Here is a 22,688-nt window from a genome sequence, read left to right as displayed (position 1 = left end):
ATAATAAAGTACAGCTATGATATTGTCCCTACCTCTAAGGTGTAAGATACCTATTATGGTCATCGTAATGCATTTTTCAGCAATAAAAGGGCATCTTTTTTCACAATAACATGAAAGCTAGAGTTCCAACTGGATGAAACTCAAAGTTCAACTTTTGCGGAGAAAAAAAATCAAAATGCATGAAATTGAAAGTTAATATGGACAAATCCTTATTTTGAGGAGGCGCTGGAAGTAATAACGCATGACCGTACCAATAATATTTTAAATTTCAGTTCCTATATTTGAATTTGACATTTTCGGATAAAAGGCTGCCAAGCCTATATATAACCACTTAACCTGTATTAAAGCCAGAGCTGTAATGTTATGTGCATGGAACGAACTTTGGCAAGCTGTCCACAAAACTGCCCGAATGTTGGAAGTAGCTATGAACAAAGTCTTTTCTTCCCGATACAAGGGTTTCATTGTCAGTGTATAAATAACATATTCAATTAATACATTTTAAATGAATTTTCAATAGTAAATAAATAATAAAAAAAGCGTTTGATCAATTGTAAAGTTAGTTTTTTTATGTTTTCAAGGAAAAACATATCATAGTGTTAAAAACATCTAACCTTGAAAAATATTGCTATTATCGATTGTTTTGATAGATAAATCAAATAAGTAAATAAAAAAATATGCTAAAATTGATATAAATTATATCTGGATACATTAAGCATCATGATACAACAGTTTAAAGACAGCACAATCATGATGAGTCACTTAACAATTCCTAAGTGATGATATCATATGCATGTTATATCCTCCTTCAAGATTAATTTAACATTTGTTTGTTGTTTAATTGTGTTTCATTAGTTTGTAAGAAAATGAAATATGTTTGTTCTGAGTATGATGAGGTATGAATTTTGTTTCGGTTGTAGCCTAGCTCTTTAATCGTATAACAGGTATAGTAGCATTCCACGAGATGATACACAGAAGTACGGACGCGTATTTGTTTATTTTATTAATAATGCATTTTGATAAAATTTATTAAAGATTTTACAGAAAGGGTATAGGTGTGTAATTTGCCATGTTATCTGTATTATTCTAATTATTGTTTAAATTTGTAGAAGTCAATGCTTTCTGGTATAAGTATTTCAGTGACAGTTTTTTGTTTTAGTAAAACGTTCAGGATTGAACTGATTGACTGGATTTTAAAAGAGCTCTCTTGAACTTCAATACGAGTTGATATATCTAATTATGAAACACATTTCGCTCACTGATGAACTCACGTACACGTATGTTATGCTATCAAATTAATTGTTGAAAGGTCACTCGGCTTACATTATCATTGCTGAATAGGTACGAAATGATTTATGTTGAAGAACGAAGGAGAACGTAACAGCAAATACACGTTTGTCTTGTTTCCATCTAATCAAGGTAATTCGAATAGAAAATTGGTGTGTCGAACAAGAAACACTAGGGGTGATGAAAGAAAATGCATGTATTTTAATGGATTACTTTTATTTCTTTGTTTATCTTTATTTATTTATAATAATTTTTTATTTCATCTGTATACATTTGATTTTCACCCTAAAACATCCGATGTATTACAAAAAGGAGAGAGAACATATTAAAGTCGTATTATCTATTTTTTTCTATTTTCTTGTATTTATGGTATACTTATGTTCCAAATAAACGTTTATCAAATCAATACACAAATAAATTGAAGTAACAATTGCCTGATCATGATGATAAAAAGAATCGAGGAAAAATGACAAAACTCATAATAATCCATTTTTCTTTGTTATCTGCTGTCAATGTGTCCACTACTTTAATGCTTTCTTTCATTAAAAATTGCTGAAAATATATATAGCCGTACTATGTAATTATTCAGATAAGCTAACACTTAATTGAGCTCAATGAATATTGTTTTCCAGCGTGAGACCGTCAACATTATTAATCTTATTCAGCTAATTTAAAAATAATAAAGAAACGAAAAGATCGATTATGAATAAAATTTAATTTGTTCAGGACAAAAAAATATACAAAAGACATTATTATCAACCAATCGTTTTAATTGTATTATGCATGGTAGAACTGTTTTATGGTATAATAGTACAAGCTTGCAAAACATACAAATAATATAATCCTGAACATTGAGTACACGAGCATTTGTTTTACCCTGTGCTAATATACTAGCATTAAAGTACGATGTAACAATGGTTAAGTAGGATGGTTAAAAAGGCTCAATTTAATAGGAACAACAGATCCAATAAAAAGGAAAACTTAATTAAAAAAAAAAAAGGCATCACATGCTTATATAAAAATATAGATAAACAAAGTGCTAATACAATATTTGAAAAATTGAACCATTAACTCATTCACCCCTGCATATATTTATACTGGACTTGCAAAGTCATTGATTTGGTAAGGTTCAAATGTGACTTTAGGGGTAATTGGGTTAATGTATCAATTCAACTTTGGCTCTATGTTGGCTTCAGGTTAATACCATAGCTGAAGATAATTCCGAAGTTACATCAAATATAGAATTGTAAAATTAAAAATATCTCGTACATTGAAAAGATACCGTTTCAAAACAAGAGTACCTCAAACCGTATATCAGTGTTCGAACAGATATAGTGTTATTATGGCTGATACTATTATTCCATTTTTACCTTAAGCGAACGTATCACACAAATGTCTATACTCTTGTTATCTGAATGGTTCAAGCACGCTACTATTCTTGTATACAGTTTTGACTGAATGTAAGGTCACAAGCAAGTCTGGAGGACCCACCGAATTACCGCAATTACAGTTGTCAACAATGTCTTGCGCAATGGACCTACCGAAGCGATTTATGTGGACATGGAACAAGGATATAATCAACGGTGGGATTAACTCATCTTGAGGTGTTCTGATATGAATACAGGTTATCTTGTATCTAGGCCCGTATTTTGAAACCGTTCTCATGCTAAAACTTGATAAATTTATACACAAAAAAACAGTGATTTGGAAAACATTTGGACATTTTTTTTCAATCAATTTCATTTTCTCAAGATGCAATAATTTATAATACATGAATATACATTATGTCAGATACATTTGTGTAAATATACATAAAATGTTAGGGATTGCAAGAGTTGAGGAACTCTTAGTTTAACCCCCACTGAACAGTTAAATGTTTCCAACGCAGGATTACTCTCAATCGCCACACCTCTTTCGTTCGTAAGTTTTCTACAAGAAACATATTTAGTTCTTATCAAAGAACTATCTGGTAACATACTTATATAAAACTAGGCTCGTATTTATTAAACCGTTCTCAATCCAAATTTTCTTGTTCATGTGATCAATTGATAATATTCACTCCGTGACATCGGAGAATTTTGGAGAGACTTGGAGCCAAATGTTGATTCCAATGTAAACTCTTGACGTTTTGATCATGTCACGTGATTTAAGCCAGTACCAAGAAAGTTGGATTGAACACGGGATCCTTGCTTGCACATTGGAACGTTTTCATGAATACGGACACTGGTCACGGCTTCGTCTACCCGATATATATTCATATAAACTAAAAATGTCCTCACAAACCAGTTAAGTGTCCTTTTCAAACCTCACACTTATGAAACAATCGATAGAGCAAATATCATTATAACAAATCATTCTTACCAATTTTACATATATAGATACATACATAATTTCATTGCATATAATTTTTTTTATCATGACAAGCTAAATAACATATACAGAAAACAAGCAACTATCGAAATTACTAAAGAATGCGCTATATGTATGCTAGAGGCAGCAGAAACGTCGCCTGACAGACATATGCTTCCCCTGAAAGTGACGGCTCCTAAGCTATCAAGTCTCTCGAAAATTTTCTGGAAAGTAGCGGCGTCCTGTTGGGCAAAACTCTGGGGATGACAACCATCGTTCAGACCCTTGTATACCAAAACACACTCACGGTCAATGATATGAACAGGAATATCTGAAACAAGATCAAACGAGTACTAATATTAAGTTCACAAACATTTCTAAGTTCAACTATCTCTATATTAAATGAAGACCAGCTGGAGTCATACTCATGTTATTGGATAATATTAGGGCTTAGTCCAATTTCATATTGAAATTTGGCTTTTTTTTATTGCTTCGATTGTTTTCTTTTTCTACTTTTTTAAACGCAATTTTGGTATATATAACGTTTACCAAGGGTAAGCAGTTTCATCGTATTTGAAATCTCAAATGGTTCATGACTAAACATTTTTTATGGGCAACTTGTAAACCGGCACTACGTGTGGTGTCAGAAATGTTTAACCTTCCGGAACGCTTCTTCCGTCACTGTACCCAGATGGTATTTCATGCGGCCTTTCCCGCAATGGACTGCAATCTATTAAGAGCGCAGGTAACCGTTACGGTTCAACAGGATTGCATACTGACATTACCTGGAACTCTTTTAGGATCCCCATACCACTGTCAAAAACTGTAACTAAGTATTGGGAACTGATTTGTCCAACATATAACCTTAATAAATCATTTCTGAAAAGAAAACTAAACATTGCGGGATTTTTATGAAAAATACTAAAATTAAAACAAACAAAACATAACCAATACAATAAAAGTGTTCTGAGAGTAAACAAATCAGAGGGGCTTGACTGGTATTCTTAACCTGGACTTCTGGTTGCTATACTATTGCTGTTACCACCTGAGCTACCTGGTCAACGGATGTTTGCTAGCTCAAATGTGCTACAGTTATAGTTAAACGGAAGTTAAGGGGAGGTAGCTGTACATATAAAAAACGACAATGCAGTGGGACTGGGGTCCTAAAGACTTAAAAACATTTGGACAAAGCCCTAAGCAAGTATTGCATAAAATATTTAGCTTATTCAAATGTTTGATCTGATAAATAAATTACTTAAATAGTATTACACTTACCGAAAATGTTCAATGGGCCAACAACATTGAGTGTGCCGGTGTAGGCTCCGCATCTGTACACACGGTCCCCGGATGTGGGATTTGACGGACATGTGGTCATGTCAATATTTGATTGAGCGGTTGCAGTGCGACAGTTTCTATCCCGAATACCCGGGATGGCGTTCAGGACTGGAGTCACTATAGCCCCGGCAGCTGATCCATTGATAACGAAGTCAGCACAGTCTATGCACGTTAGTCCTACAAAGAGTCAATATATGGAGGCGTTTAATGATAAGATGTAAACATCCTTGAAATATATCGGAAACAAAAATATATTTAATTATTGAAATTCATAACTGTTTTAATATCAACTTATATGATATTATAATTGAAGGTTTCCTCTAACTTATAAATTCAAAATCGATATATTCTTTTCCAAAATAAGCAGATTTAGTCGTGAACAATATATTGATATTTATAATGGATGGTACGTTCGTTCTAAAATGAAAAAGGAGCAATGATGCAATATGACGTCATTACGACGTAGGTTACCGACGTCAAATCACTTGACATAGTTATTTCATGTACACATGTAAAAGCATTTGTTCGCACCTTTACATACATACGTATCTAAATGTATTTTTCCAATAAATTAGAAAACTAGTTTTTGTTAATTTTTTTTCATTGTGATAGGATTCCAAGCTATTTATGAATACGCTATCTGTGATTATATCTTTGTTTATATAGTAAAACAAAACATAATAGAAATGGGACTAGACACGCGGGCATTATTAAATATATCTATTAAAACAGATCAAAATAAAGATGTGTTAAGACACGAGAATATGAATTATTGTATTTACTAAAACAGAACACTATATATACAAAGGTCTCTTAAGTAATATTGACATTGTGATCCAATATGGGCACTAGAACAGACACACCATTCGCTATTTTGCTTCTTTTTTTTTCTCTTGTCGTGCTTACACTCACATCTACAGTTATATATTTTCTCACTACCTTTATTCACTTGTTTTCCATTAGTCGACTTGCACTTGCGTCTTTAAGATGTCTTGTTACGATGATAAACCTTCGGTTACAAGCCAACCGAGGTGCTATTCAATAACATCAGCATATTTCATAAGTGATACTTGTGTTGTTTGTTTATGTATTACGTGTTGGAGCATTGTTTCGTAGTGACTATTTGTTTAATGTTTTGATATGTGTTCATGTTTCTGTCTTGAAAAGGAGGCGCATTTCCTTGAAAATTTGACAAATTCCTTTGTCTGCACTATCGTTATTACTTCTTTGCTAATAAACAAAGTCAGAACAGAATAAAGATGAGTCTAGACAAGAAGGCTTAAATAAGTGTACACAGTAAAAAAAAACAACAGAATAGAGACGAGACTAGACCGACTACATCCATCAGTATACTAAAGGGAAACATGTATATATAAATCACACCGTCCATACACCAGGACAAATTATAACTTAAGGGTGATTCAAGTGTACAACACCAGGAAATGAGGATTAACCACAACAAAATGACAAAGAGAGTCACGACAAATCATCCGCAGATGAGCTCATGTACTCCATAAGGATGTCACACCCATTATATCCCCCGTCAAATAAAGCAGGTACGTAGGTCACTAGCTGTAATCGTGATAAAGGTCAGTTACAAACGGAACTCTTCAAAGATACTTGTATCCTGCCTGATCAACGGATGTATCACCAATTGATTTAACAGTATCATCTACATCATGAGTAAATTAAATATGTCCGTATCATATTAAAGCTATTGGAGTTTGTGCTATTGCTTTTGTTTTAATTGAAGTGCACATACATGTATATTCCTGGTGTCAACTATGATGGAATAAGACTAATATAAATTCATTATCATCGCACAAACAAGCTCGAACCCTACTTCCGATAATTTTCAACAAATATATTTAAAGTAAAATCACTTTAAATACATTTTTGTAAACATTATCTGTGTGCTGTTGTTCAATGCAATTCATAAAGGTTTATTTATTCGTAAAGAAAAAAGAGGCAACATGTCTGATTTGAACCTTCATCCATACCATCCGCTGGACACAAAGGATAAGGTATATAGAATTAGTCGTGACATGTATTCATGTTTCACAATAATGTCTCGGACGGTAAATAGCCCCAATCCCTGTAGCAGTGGTTAAGGTTTGTTAAGGACATTGTAACGAGTTTTGTGGACATTGAACGTTACCCTTTAGTAAACACTACGAGGCAGTATACTGTACACACCATACTTAATACCGTAGTAGTTTGATACATGTTTAGATATTTGTATATCCTGCCCAGTTACCGTGGTGACAAGTTATGTCAATCATCATCATGTATCTACACTTAGAAAAAGACGTTTGCTGTAAGTTTGCATTAATTGAAATTCAAAAATGTTACCTAAGAAAAAAAACTACAGAAGCAACAGTGCTTTTTAACACTCAATCAGCTTACTAGAGTTTAAACCACTAGATACATTATATACTCTGAACACAAAATATTATTATCTTCCGCTTCTGATTCATGATGTTTTGTTTATATATGTACTTTGTATTGTGTGCAACAGAAAACAGAAACTATACTAATTTTCAGGTTTAGGGAAATATGGTTGGTCGGTCGATCGCAACAATATATTTTTACACTTCTATGTATTTAGACCTAACAAACAGGTATAAAAGGTATGGAAACTGTGGTAATGCCATTTAAATACAAAGTAGACACGGGGATACCCGGTGTGTTAACAGGTTAATGGTTTGTTTGATGCGATATAACATTCCTATGAAGATCAGACTCGATGGCCCACCGTTTTCATTGTGTAAAAAGCATAACATCACACTCCCACCACACTGACCTCTGTCAGTATGAGTGTAACATAAGAGATTTACACCTGTACATAGTCGTATTGTCTCCCACCTTACTGACCTCTGTCTGTATGAGTGTAACATAAGAGATTTACACCTGTTATAGTCTTATTGTCTCCCACCTTACTGACCTCTGTCAGTATGAGTGTAACATAAGAGATTTACACCTGCTATAGTCTTATTGTCTCCCACCTTACTGACCTCTGTCAGTATGAATGTAACATAAGAGATTTACACCTGTACATAGTCGTATTGTCTCCCACCTTACTGACCTCTGTCAGTATGAGGGAAACATAAGAGATTTACACCTGTACATAGTCAACTTAAACTGTTAGTAAAAACAAGTGAAATGTTTTATTGCAATCATGAAGTCATTCCACTCCACATATTTACATAATACCAGTCCTGCTATAATATATTGCATTATTTGTCTATATTTATAAACCATATTTAGATGTATTTATATGCAGATGTAGCACATATGTATCCTAGAACAGAATGTAGCAAAACGAAATGCAGGCATGTTTTTTAATCTGTGAATTTATTTGCAACATCACGGATATCTAAATTCGTGCATTTCCGATACATAAGATGTTCCAGGTCGACGAGTGACTGGGCATTAATATAGTGTAATGTGATGTTATACTTGTTATTCTTAGATCCTTGCTTAAGTACATGTAACATATATATATAGTCGTGTTTATTTTAAAGTATATATCTAACAAAGCCGAAAACAATTGCATGAATAGTTAACTAGTCGCATATCACGCCACCAAATGCTATTTTTGACAATGTAAACACATAATGTACTGAGCTAACAAGTATCACACATACAAAGAAAGGAGTAAACAATCATTGCATCAACAATCCAAATTATTTGATATAAGCATGCGAAAACAAGATTTATTAGAAAAAACATACCTTGTACTTGTCCTGTGTTCTGGGCCAGTATCACTATACACACGCCCACCAAAACAGGCCCCAAAATGGAGGTATTTAGTCTCATCGTCTTAACAAACAATTTATATACAAGACATAACACAACAAATAGGTTCCTGTTTAAAGCTACAGGTGACGAGGTCTGTCGTGTACGGATCCCTTATGTTCCAAGTCTACATTGTTTAGATCCACAGCAGGAATGAAGGCAGTTGCAGTGTTTTTAGGTCAGGTTTTTGGTGTATGAAAAGTACAGTTGAAGCGTGACTGACTATCACAGTCGACCTGTGTGATAATTCTCAGTGTATACACATGTAGTCTGACTCATTCACGGTCTGCCTGGCGCATTGCAATATTATACTGAATACAGGGGAGGCAAATCTTGTTTCAGAATGATTAAATGTCTCCGATTGTCGACTATATATTTATTTTTCTTAAATATTGTTTTTCTGTATTTATTTTATCAAGAACAAGGAGTGTGAAAATTGAAATTTATGAAAATGTTATTGTTGTTTTCAAGAACAAGCATTATAAGACATCCTAGCCACGTATTATACAAAATTCTGTTATCTCTTTCCTTTTGTTTTCTAGCTAGAGTATGCCGATGTCTATGCTATGTTTTTTTATTGTTATATCTGGTTAAGCATTTCCTTGTTCTTATCTCTGATTTTGTTTGATTATATCATTATATCTGCTAATTGATATCTGAATTCTCCAAGCTATGCCCTGAATCTGTTTGATTGAATTTTAATCGGCTTTTAACAATTGATAAATACATATATTAATACAAGAAAAGTAGAAAAACCAAGTCAATAAAGCTGTAATTCGCACAAAAATCGATACAACACGTACAAAACGTGAACAAAAGAAAGATTAATAAGGCGATCTTTGAAAAAGTATAAGCAGATGTGACCAATTGTTCAACAAGATTAAATTGATGTTGTGTGATATATTACACACCTGCTATACAGATCTAGGTCAAATCAAAATAATACCACGTCCTCAAACTGAGAACCGGGGTAGTGACTGTAGTGAAATAACAATGCATACTTAAACTAGCACAATTAAACAAGGTCATTCAAAGCACGCAAGAAAATATTATAAAAAATATATTCCAATGGAATCATGATGGCGACAATAAAACCAGGAGAGGGAAATTGTTTATCAACAGTCTTAGCAAAGATTTGTCATTAAGGAATAATGCATTCTCACGATTTTATGTGCAGTATATATCGTCGATCGCCTTTCTGGGGGGAAAAAATGTTGTTTCTACAATACAAAGAGAAAGATATCGTTGCTGTGTTTTGAATCGGATATTGTAGTGTAAAGAGTAGAAACGTCAATTTTTCTTTTGAGTTCCTACAAATCCGTATTTCACGAATACCCCTTCTGGTGCGTATAATGTTACAATTCCAGTGTATACCCAAACTAATGATACAAAAATACATGTAAGATGTTTGATGTTTGTCTTATCGCTGGGCTTGGCTAAAAGCAGACCAAGCGATAAAACATTGTTACTGTGAAGAGTAACAATACATTTCTTAATAGAAGGTTTTAAGCTTCGCTTATCCTGTTCTTTTTTTACAATGCAGATTTGTTGTAACTGTAGAAAACCTCTTGTGTGTTGGATAAGTATGGGTCGTCAAGTACAGGGCAGGGAAATACACGTGCAGGAACGGCAGATACAGGCTGCGTCAGGACAATTACAAGATCCTGATTCTTTTATCAGTAACAACATAAGCAGTTATATCATATTTGACACATTAATATTATACAATACTCAACAGATAACTTAGCTGAAAAATAAAACAATTATTAAATGATTGATTATTGGATTTCTTTCGTTGATCAGATACTAAAGGACCAAGATTTGAGAAATATTTTTTATGATTAGCATCAATTCTATTTAACGAATGCAATTTAATTACACTGAACTATGTCTTTAATAAAACAAAAAAAACATTATTGGTTTAAATCTTGAAAGTCGTAAAGCAATCTAATTAAAATTATGTCTTCACATCGCTCACGTTTACTAAAATGTTACGTGAAAGCGGCATATCAGTAAACGAGAGCAATGTAAAGACACAATTTTAATTAGATTGGTCATAAAGTGGAATGGTGTTGATTATCATCATTTTCTTTTAATTCTGTAAAATAAATTAATAATTTCCTCTGTACAAACGACCAATCTGCGATTTTTTCAAGTTTGCTCATATGCACGTGGACAGAGGTAATGGTCAATTTAAATACACATATGATTTATTTTAATATTAGGCTTTGTTGATATGCTATAAATACAAATATTATCCATGAGTAAATAAAATCTTAAATTACAAATACTATTAAACGACCTCTATAAACACATAATTGATTATTTCATAAATGACCCTCTCACAAACGCAGGCATCAAACTAAAATATCAAAGTGTAAATTAATAGTGAAGTCATGCAGCCTGCAAATATAAAATGAATTGCTTAAAAAGGGACCGGTGCAAATACAACGTAGCTTAAGTGTCAAATTCCACAATATACAGACACACACATACATATAGTGCCCTTTAAAGTGCTAGCTAGTATTGTTAACTTAATTCTGCTCGGAGCTATCTTAATATATTTATATAGGCAAAGTCCAATTCATAACTTGTGATTTTCTTCTGCATTGAATGGCGCTAAACCAATAAATTCTACAAATCACTATTGGTTGTATCGCTTATGATGTTATGCAAAACGTACGAAAGGGTTGGCGAGTAAACAAACTAAACTAACCGGACTTACCAAGAAATCGTAAAAATAATTGTGGGTTTTCCCACAATCTTCTTCCTCGTTTAAATACAGAATCGCAGTAACAGATTTAGTGATAAAAATGGCTTCCACATGTGTCTGTCTCCATAGTTTTATACATGAATGAATACTGTATTGTGTACAAATGGCCTGCCAAGACCACGGTAAAGATAAATACATGGTGTGTATATCATGCAACGCTTGTATCTGCAGTACGTGTATTGACGAACAATGTCATGACGGACATATTTTCCGCTCGTTTGAAACTGTTGCTAAGATCGTTGTCAAGAATCTCGAAAAAATATCGGACAATGTTCCATTTGCTGAACTAGAGTCAGACCTCAAAGTAACTTCAACAAGATTCATTCAGGAGGATAACGTTTTTGTTAATTCTAAACGAGAAGTCCTCAAAAGACGAGAACAACTCGGACAGCTACTGGATGTGGTTACTGAAAACACCATAACACAATTGGAAAAACAAAGGGAAATAACATCCAAGGATCTAGATGAATTCAAATTACAAACCACGGAAAAATTGCAGAAGATTCGAGAATTTCAAGATGGGATAGAAAGACTTAAAGCTAATGATAACTTATTGGAAGTTATCGAACAGGGTTGGAAAATCAAAGCCCCGGAAGTTGTCCAATTGGAATTTCCAAAAGTAAACAGGCTTGAATTTATACCAGATATCACTGACAAAACAGATAACATAGAAACACTTTTCGGAGAACTTGTTCAGCAGGAGGGATATGCTCAGGATACCATCTATCCCTATGGAAATTCAGCTGTGTCACGTTGTAACATTCCATCCAGTGCATCCAGTGTATGTACTCTTGACCTGTATGGGGATGGACCGGAGAAACACACTTCTCCTAAGATATACCAAGATGGTCCGACTGACATTTCCACGGAGCTGAAAGCTGCATCGACGTCCAGAAGCATAAAATGTGACTTCAACCTGACACCAATTAGGAAGTTCGACGTTTCTTCTGCAGCATTCGCAATGCGACCTGGTGTGGACGGAAACGTCTGGTTAAAGTGTTACAGGGATGATAACATCAAACTTGTTGGAAGGGACGGTATCCTTAAATATTGTGTACCATGTAACACAACAGTATCTGACATTTTAGTGTCACCAGTAACAAATCAAGTCATGGTTTCTTGTCCTTCAAAGAAGTGCATCAAAGAAGTGGTGACTAAACAGGACAAACACTTCCTTGCCACGTCTACGGTCATCCGTACCGAACCATTAGCACCTAACAATATATGTGCAACATCGAATGGGGACATCCTAGTGACCCTTACAAACAAAACCACCTTGTCCAAACAGCCGAACACAACATCAGTACTGGTCAAGTACAACAGTAAAGGCAAGGAGCTGGCTCGTGTTCAGAAAGATGTCAATGGTGAAGACATATTTCATATACCGTGTAACATCTGCATCAGCAACACCGGGAATGTCGCCATTATAAATGGCACGACAAAATTTAAAGGTCATTTAGTTGTCTTTGATAGAGAGCTTAAGCTTGAATGTCGCTGTATTGGATTAGGGGTAACAGTCAGTGCTGAAGAACAGATGCCAGACCTACCGGAAAAGTTTTGTGTGAACGACGTGATGTTTAATCATAATAACCTGATTCTGATTACCGAACACCACTCACGAACAGTGCAGTTGTTAGATCCGCTTTGTAGGCCTTTGAAGGTGTTGATTAGTGATTGTCAGGCTGCACCGCGATCTCTCGCTCTGAATACTGACGGAAGTGTGTGGGTTGGATTTGATGACGGAGATGTCAAGGTTTACAAGTATACATGTGAATTTACATCAGAGGAAAAATGACTTATCACAAAGGTGTGTAATGAGAAATTGAAAAAAATAATGTAAAACAAATTATCGTCATATTGTCATATGTTTTTGTGTATCTCTCATCAAAATCAAAATTACATATGGCCAAAAGACGTCGCATAGGAAAAGACCCCAATTTTTTGAACTTTGGAGAATTATAGAAATAAATCATCAAAATAACAAATTCTGTTTATCACTAAAGTGTCATGAGGTACCCTTAATTTGTAATTTCTCAGTAACAGATCAAAGATGATTGATTCAATAAACATTGTTTACCATTGTTATCAATGGCATGTCAATGGCGTGTGAAATGTTACAATATTCAATAATTTTATATTCATGTTCTAAATTTTATTTTTGTAATCAATAATTGTAAATACATTTGCAATTTTTTTTATATTTTGTCACGCCTTACAGCCCATTTGGCTCGCGACTGAAATATTATCAGACATTTTGAGTTCTCTTTGCTTTTTTTTAATGTATATCTGATCGGAAAACAAGTTATTGTCTTCCAGTAATACCCCTCTTGTATGATTTACAAGGTTTATAATAATAATTTTCAGTTCACGAACTGAAATGTTGCGAACAATTACTTTACTAGTCTGATTTTTATTCAAAGATAATGTTTATTGCCCGAAACAAGAAATGCAACAAATATTAAGCCAAAATTATTACGACATTATTTATGTCCTCTTCACCAACTGTAACAATCAAATATAACGGCAAACAATGAAGACACACAGAGCGTATTTAAGGTGGCTACCCACTTTCGCAATTAACCAGCAAAATTCGTTGAAACTTTCATATACTGGTATGCAACTATGTAGAGTTGATTTTATGAAAATCTAAACATTCCGATAGTTTGGGGACTTTTTTGGAAAAAATACCATGTGTGGCATTGTTCGGAACAATAACAACAATAATAAAATGAAAAGAAGCATTTCTAATGAACCCTACAAATATTTTATTCATCGCAAAATATGTAACACATGTTACACAAAGTGTTTTTTTTATTGAATTTGTACTAATAAAAGTGATTATCTACAAGTTAAAAGCAAACAGGACACAAAGTTTCTACATATAGAATGGGAAATAGAACAAAATAAACACAATGGCTTTATAATTAATTTATTTTACATTTTACAATCACTTTTTGCAGAGGGATGACATTTACACAATGACAGTAGTCTCTGTTTACATATAACAAAAATGATGGAAATAAATAAAAAATATGATATCAAAATTATCAATTTATTGTTCTTTAATGGAACCAAATTACCCTCAGTCATGTACACTTTGGACATCATTCCACAGTCCGCTAACTCACGGTATATTTATAATTACATGTCAGGTACAAATGTGACCAGTGGCTATCGCATGGTATGCCGTTCTCACGTGCACTCACACATGCATTTCATAGGTATCTTGATATTTTACAAAACATTATTTTCACAGAGTAAGTAGACTACATTTGTAAACACGATTTAATCGACAGAGCGAAACTCCCTCAATAGCGAAAATCGTAACGACTTCGAGCTGATGAACTCGTGTAAGCACGTGATATGCACATGTGAGGTCGGTACGTCCGCATTCCATGTGTTTCCTTTATGACCTTCTTGAGGTCGTCTGGTCTCATGTCACTGTCTTCCCGTGAGTCTGTTTATGTCTATGAATTGGAAAGCTTTATTCCTGAAGTTCGTACGATTATACATTTCCCGGTAAAATCTCGATATAGGGTGCTAGTGAAATATCATCGGCACGCACGTGTACTATTGTTTACCAGGGGCCTGTTCGTTTATGCGGAACAACCGGTTTGACCGTTTGTAAATGTAACCATTTCGGGTATAAATCCTGGTGGACCTGCAAATGTGTATGCAGGCCTTGCAAGGCTTTCTCAAGGCTTGCCTGAAAGCAGCATCAGATTTTACTAGGTCCGACTTTATTTAATAAACGAACAACAGTGGTCCAATCAGTTTGACCGTTTAAACGAAAACGGCCCCGGTGTTACTATAATTTGCACTACGATATTGAATGCCCGATACGCAATACGGAAATGACGACACGGTATACATGCACATTTCGATCAAGATAATTGAGTCCGAGCTGTACTTCTTCCGGAAGTACGTCACGAAAATAGACGCTGATGACGATGTGTGGAGCCACCTTAAGTCTCTTTTTTTTAAGTCTGTTTTTGTTGATTGTAGATGTAAAGGTTTACCACATTTATCAAAACCTAATTTTCGAGAACGAACCTTATTTAGAAGTTTTAAACCTGCATATATCATGAATTAATATAAATATATTTTTATACAATGCATTTTCTATCTGGAAAGCAAATCAGTGCTTTTCACTTGTATATATAACTAGAGTACCATGCTTCGAATTGTAAAGTTATGACTTTGACAATTTCTTGTTAATATAACAGTATTAATATTGAAAGTGCCGTATATTTATATTATGTTATATACTATATGCAATGTAAATATATATAGATCTTGCATGAGTTTCCATTTCATATGAGATTTATGAAACTAGTCCTCTGGCGAGTTAGTCCGTGACGTCATGTACTTGTCCTACGTCACAATTGAAACAATTGAACCTTACACCCAATCACAGGGGTGATAGGTCATATTACATGTGTTAATACGCAAAAAAATGACATGGGTATATTCACTGGATAACACAGTACATTATGTGATAAAACAATGATATTGCCATCTCTGACTGCTTTGCGTTGCATTATCAAATGCTCCTCTTTGACTTCTTGTGTTTATTGCATGAAATGTGAAAGTGATTGTATTATGGTATTCTTGTATAATATGTAAAAAAAAATGTCGTACCCTCCATCTTTTTACTCGAAATGAACCACTTCTCGCTTCATTATTCGTATTTGACACTAATTAAACCATTTTAACCATTAAAGGTATAGCTCCTGTTATATCTGATATAAAATTAAACTTTTAGTATGGTGGCATATTTCTGCCATCCACTTGCGACTTACGAGTTACGTATGTCGACATAATTATTGAAAGATGTCGACATAATCTGAGAATATGTCGACATAATCTGAGAAGATGTCGACATAACTGTTAAATTATGTCGACATATCATCACATTTGCCGAGATAATTTTGCCGAGATAATTATCTCGTAAGTGGGTAACTCGGCTTTTTATCGTGTTAATGCTCGGGTGTGACATCGACTTACGACTTGCCACTTACGACTTATTTATGTAAAATCCCTCTTTGATTGATAAACTCTGTACATCATAGTAACCTACTGTAATATCCATATCTTTGATTTCCCATATTTACATTGATTTTACCAAGTTACTCACCAGTATAGTCACCACTGTTCAGTCACCATCAGCCCACCTTCGCGGTCCTCGTGCACAAGCCTCGTTTTGGTAAGTCGGCAATAATCTACTAGGATGTCGACATAAATAAGTCGTAAGTGGCAAGTCGTAAGTGGCAAGTCGATGTCACACCCGAGCATTAACACGATAAAAAGCCGAGTTACCCACTTACGAGATAATTATCTCGGCAAAATTATCTCGGCAAATGTGATAATATGTCGACATAATTTAAAAGTTATGTCGACATCTTCTCAGATTATGTCGACATATTCTCAGATTATGTCGACATCTTTCAATAATTATGTCGACATACGTAACTCGTAAGTCGCAAGTGGATGGCAGAAATATGCCACCATATTTTAGAGATAATTTCCACGACATGCATTACTGTGCTGTAATATCTTAACTTTTAGTGATAATTCCAACGACATGCTATACAGTACTGTAATATTAATCTGTTAGTAAAATTCCCACGACATATGATACGGAATTGTAACATTTACATGTTAGTGATAATTCCTACGACATATAATATGGAATTGTTATATTTAACTGTTGGTGATTATTCCTACAACATGTCTAACGGTGCTGTAATATATAACTTTTATTGATTATTCCTACGACATGTTTATCGGTGCTATACCATTAACCTGTTAGTATTTATTCCTACGACATGAATAACGGTGCTGTAATATTGACCTTTTATTGATTACTCCCACGACATGTAAAACAGTACTGTAATATCTAACTTTAAGTGATAATTCCCATGACTTGTTATAAGGTAATGCAATATATACCCTTTAATATTAATTCAATTGTAATACAGAATTTGTTCATCCTCTTCCTCGACTTTTTTTAATGGTTGAGTAATAATTGATTGAAAACAATACATATTATTATTAAGTATATGCTCACTTTTCTTATAACATGGTAAGTCCTTCTCGTTTGTTACCCGGCAGTAATGCCAAATGATTGCAGCTCGAATTAACTCCAAATAAAACGGTGTCTTTTAATGATATTACAAGGTGAACTTATTATTTCTTCTTTTTATGTATACATATATATATATATCTGAATCCTTGTTGAATACAATGCTTGTTATGAAATGTTATTGTGAAATATGAAAATTTAAATCATTGTTTTTGTGACGTTATTCCTGCTTGATTTGGTTTTTCAGGCAGCACACGATAAGCATTTTACGCATGTGTTACAATTGCAGGCATGTTATCATACAATGCTATACATTTGTCTATGTCACAGATATGTCTCTTTCATTGTGCACACGTATGGACATAGATAAAATTGTATCTGTCTGCACAATGCCCATCTCTGACCGGACGTCAGAAACACGCGGGAACACATTTTAAACGTTTGTAATAAAACAAATGAATCAGTCCAGATGATAGCAAAAATGTTTTATTTCTTCATTCGGTCAGATATAGCGGAGTTTAAGGTGATCCCTGCTGTTTCGCATTTTAAACAATATAAATAGAATATTTTGTTACCCATGTTGAATTTACACAAAAAGCATACAATATCAATTTGTTTATAAATGTTGTGTATAAACAGAGTATTCCTTTTCTTTTATTACTTTTACCGGGTTTTCCTTAGCTCAATCACACTGAGGTGAAATAGAACCAATGTTCTAACTGCCATCCATATATGGAGGTGAAGGACGTATTGATTTTACATTTTGATTCCTGCTGGCTGCCTAGATTTTTCCGCCTACACATAATGTCATATATCCCATCCGTAGATAAAAAGTCAGCCAATTTACGCCCATGTTCTGTGAGCGTATGATGTATTTACCTTCTTATGATATAAACCAATCACACGTGGAAATGTCCAAATGGCTCTGAAGCGTTGTGTCATCGGTGTCGTTTGTCCGAGGGAATTTGCAATGGCCAGACATTACTACTCATTTTGGCACTGAGGACGTCGTGATGTACTGTTAAAACCATGATAACTATAGATTTGCACCTTTGCTCTTCAAACTGATAAATTTGACACAAACAATACAACCATGCACAGCTTACAGTGGGGTGTAATCCTTGGAAAGCTTTCTGTGTGTACCTTGTACTCCATCTTGATCGTCGTCCTTTTTCCCGTTTCTAGAACACACATCAGTCTGTATTTGGCAGTAGACGATCACCATGACTACCAGACAGGCCACGGCCACAAACACACTAGTAAGCACCATCACGTTAGGGAAAATAGCCAGCCACACCCGTCAAAGAGTTCGGCCAAATTTCAACAGAAAAGAAACCAATTATCGATCAACATGTGTCGTTTGATGTCAACAATTATCTTAGTGTTTCCTAAGAGTGGAATAATGTTCTCCCTTCACTTCGTTTTCCATGGATGGTACTGTATGCTCTAGACCATTATGCGTGCCTTGTCACTCCCCATTTACCAGTCCAATCTGTCACCAACTATAATATCACTGCATTCACTTTTTGTCTGTTTTATTCCGTAGTCGTCTTCTGATGTCGCCTTTTACAACCTGCGCCCAATACCGTCAAACGTGGGTACAGAAACAATCTAAACCATCGATCCCTTCATATGAGAAACGTCGCACTATTGAATATGTGTGATCGTCTGCGAGATTAGCGTCAATACTCTGTTTTTTGTCGCCTCCAAGATTTTGTTTTTCTGAGGATGATCTTGGTATCATTCAGTTGTTGTGTGTGCTGTTTCAGCACGTTTGTGTGGTGGTGTGGGTGAGAAGAAATGTTGAGTAGTATTATGTGTGTAAATCTTGCACATGTCACCATTGTCAGGGGCGGTTCAGGCAACAGCTTGGACGGCAATCGATTACTTGTTACAAACCTTACTACAACGACTGGTCAGTACATATATATACAGCCAAGCGTTTTGTAGAGAGTTATTATAGTTTTTATATTGATACTGACCGATTTTCATGATGATTGATGATTTTTTATTACTTCTTATGAATGGATAAAATATAACTGCAACGTAAATAAGGACTTTGTTTTCTTTTAAATCATTTTTGAACATGAAGAGAAGCTGAAAGGTCATTCATCATAGCAGTATTTGATTTTTCTATTTTCCCAAAGAATTACATTAGCATCACTTGTTCGGGGGAATAAGAAGAACACTTGCACCCGTTTTGCTTCAATTCTATGCGTTGGGTCAGTCTAACCTGTTATCTCAACAGGGTAGTTTTCTTGGATTTTAAATTGACCCAAACAATTCTTGAGGTGAAGTCATAAGAGGATTCCTATTAACAACTTGATGGAAGTTCAACCATTAGCCAGGCCGGCCATATTAAATTTCGAATCAGCTTGAAAAATAACAGGACAGTAGAGATTGACGTGCAATGAACCCGGTCCATTTTTAATTTTTAATTTTATCGGAAACTTTGTATAAGTTGTTGATTGTCGTTTCAGATCATTTCGACGCGTTTGAATGAACAGTACTGTAGCCATGCACTCTGGTATCAACTTTGGCTTTACTTAAATGACACAATGGCGTTTTACTCTAGCAACCAATCAAAAAGCAAGATCTTATTCTCCCCGAACTTTATAATTATTGGTAAGGAATTGGCGACTGCTGCTTATGACTCGCGATGACATAGATATATTATTTGTACTTAAGCTTGGTGATATTTCTATCAATACTGCTAGGGAACCGATGACCAAAACGCTATTTGCATCATCTCTCCGGGGCTCAGCATCACCGGATGTTTCTTTCCCAACAAAATGTGATTTTGTATGGATTTTTTTAAAGTTTGATATAAAGTATTTATTGATATATATTGCTTTTTCTTTTAATGATATGAATAACTTTATTTGAACTTTTGTACTTACAAGGTAAGTTAAAGGAAATACATTTAATTTTAATATACAGTACTAAGCAAAATATTTTGTGTGCATCAATAATATATAGTGCATTGTAATATCTGATGATTGATCACCATTACCTAAAACTTACGTAGTGCTTCGTAAAATATTGCAAAACTAAACCTTTCTGTAAATTAATACAGAATGGTCTTAAATATATTCTGACAACTATTTACATCTCCTTGATTTTTATAAGCCGATTGGCAAATTGTTGAATTATTTTGTTTGGGGCCAGATAAAAATGAAGGACAATCTACTGAAGATATTTCTTTTCTTAGAAGTTAACATGCAATTTATCGATTTGTTTCCATATCCTATAATAGGTATACTAACTCTGCTTGTAAATTACGACGTATCAAAATCTATTCAAAGCGTTAAAAACAAAAATCTTTCTGATTCTGATCCATTTCTGATAATAAATCTTCAGTCTTAAATGTTTTCATCGGATAAATTTGTTTTCTTATTGTTCTATTTGATAAACATAAACCTTTACAACATTTAAAAACATAAAAAAAAACGTGGTAGTTGAAGGACATTTTGCCAAAATGAGAAAATAGGAACACATATACAAGGGTCCGGAGACACCTCGATTCAATATTTAGGCACAGACGTTATAGCAACAGTGCGGGCAACATATTTTGTGAAATATTAGAGGCTGTTTGCCTTTAAAACCAAGAAACATAGTCGTTTATACATTATATTATGGAAGGGACAGCTCATATAAAGATGGATACAAGATAAATTTGCTTTCCAGTTAAAAACCAAATATTGATCTTTCATGATGACGACAACCTTCAAAGAGTTTGGTAATTATTTAAAATTTAATAACGCAAGATTGGTACATAATCATGGGCATCGCACAATATCACCGTAAGATCCCCTCTTTGATATCACAATACATATTGTTTTGGTCGTTTTGTGTTTGTCATCTCCTGAGTGTCAATCAAGTTCATCTTTGCTGGCCTCAACGGTTTAACAACAGTATGCATTTTATATCATATGACCCACAAGGACGGCCTTCTACTAAGCTTTTATCGATAGTTAAATTATCCTTTCTTGGTAGCAACATACCTGCTTTCCAAACGTACGGTGTGTAGTTATCGAAATAGATTTAATATTCAAGTGCTTACTCCAAATATCATGATTGTGTAAGAGACGTCGACGGCTGACCGATAAAACTTACAACTCATGGCTTCTAAAGATTCAGATTGATGAAGATTATAGGTAAGTTTTAGAGTCGCCATCGGGATCTCATTAAAAATATACTATTTCCTTATGTTATATGAAGGTCGATGTTGTTGATACGCTCACAAGTGTCCTTGTGGTTTCGTTGTCTTTACCCCCGGTCTCGCTATGAAGACGTGGCATTACTTAGATTTTAACTAGATTCAAATGGCCCGTGTTGTCGATGAAGCAGAAATGGCTGACACCTCCGGAACATCTGGTCTTATTTTCTTTGTACTTTTTCTAGGTTCTCATTGTTAATGTTTCCTTTGTTTATATTTCCCTCCTTTTTAAAAAAAAATCAACACGTCGGAACCATCTTGTTGTTTTTATCTAAATAGGCCTAAATAGATAATCAATGTATATTGAGTTACTATTTCTATCCTTCCCTGGTCATCAGACGACATGTGTTCATCTTCTTGTATATCTTGTCACTTTTGTAAAGCGACATATATTTAGGGGATAATTGTATCGCCTTGCTAGATCAAGTTATTTACATAAAGTACGTTGACTTCCACGGCAAATGATAAAAGAATATGGTATTCATCAAAAATGTGTAATAATGTTAAAAACATGGAAAACGAATTCAACCGAAGATTATTTTCTTCTGAACTTTTCATAACATAAAATATGTAATACTTGTATCAATATAATTCGTTCCATAAATGCCTCTAGTTCTCCGATTATAGTATAGAATGCTCATTAATAGGATTAAAAATATGGGTGGCATGAAAGTTTTTTATAAACTACATATAAACACCCATTTATGTAGAATGTTACATTTCAATGAATTCTATTATCATCAGACTAAACGCAAATGTCATACCATGTAAACTATACTAGAACACCTCATGTCTGGGACGAATCGTCTACACGACAGCAGAACACCAGTTCGTATACCAGGCTG

At 34.3% G+C, this 22,688-nt stretch overlaps 2 protein-coding genes across 2 annotated transcripts; one reads left to right on the top strand and one right to left on the bottom strand.

Annotated features, from left to right (window-relative positions):
- Positions 1 to 1,980: 1,980 nt before the first annotated feature.
- Positions 1,981 to 9,064, bottom strand: LOC110443600. The gene is made up of 3 exons (XM_021487905.1): positions 8,703 to 9,064; positions 4,909 to 5,145; positions 1,981 to 3,964 (listed from the first exon to the last, which is right to left on the bottom strand). The coding sequence occupies exons 1-3, from the start codon at positions 8,785 to 8,787 to the stop codon at positions 3,699 to 3,701; spliced, it is 588 nt and encodes a 195-aa protein (XP_021343580.1). The 5' UTR covers positions 8,788 to 9,064; the 3' UTR covers positions 1,981 to 3,698.
- A 2,468-nt stretch (positions 9,065 to 11,532) lies between these two features.
- Positions 11,533 to 14,174, top strand: LOC110443595. The gene has a single exon (XM_021487896.1). It carries the CDS (start codon positions 11,643 to 11,645, stop codon positions 13,332 to 13,334), a length of 1,692 nt encoding a protein of 563 aa, XP_021343571.1. The 5' UTR covers positions 11,533 to 11,642; the 3' UTR covers positions 13,335 to 14,174.
- Positions 14,175 to 22,688: the final 8,514 nt, after the last annotated feature.

The sequence above is a fragment of the Mizuhopecten yessoensis genome, unplaced genomic scaffold (assembly GCF_002113885.1).
Source record: "Mizuhopecten yessoensis strain PY_sf001 unplaced genomic scaffold, ASM211388v2 scaffold716353, whole genome shotgun sequence".
Classification (NCBI taxonomy): Eukaryota; Metazoa; Mollusca; class Bivalvia; order Pectinida; family Pectinidae; genus Mizuhopecten; species Mizuhopecten yessoensis.
The sequence above is the reverse complement of the archived record's forward strand: the minus strand, read 5'-3'. Positions and strand labels throughout refer to the sequence as shown.

What these genes read in the sequence shown, in the direction of transcription:
- LOC110443600 (XM_021487905.1), bottom strand. Translation starts at nt 8,787, where the DNA reads ATGAGACTAAATACCTCCATTTTGGGGCCTGTTTTGGTGGGCGTGTGT. An exon ending in GAACACAGGACAAGTACAAG is followed by an intron (nt 5,146 to 8,702) that starts GTATGTTTTTTC and finishes GACTCTTTGTAG; the next exon opens with GACTAACGTGCATAGACTGT. An exon ending in TGGCCCATTGAACATTTTCG is followed by an intron (nt 3,965 to 4,908) that starts GTAAGTGTAATA and finishes ATCTTGTTTCAG; the next exon opens with ATATTCCTGTTCATATCATT.
- LOC110443595 (XM_021487896.1), top strand. Translation starts at nt 11,643, where the DNA reads ATGGCCTGCCAAGACCACGGTAAAGATAAATACATGGTGTGTATATCA.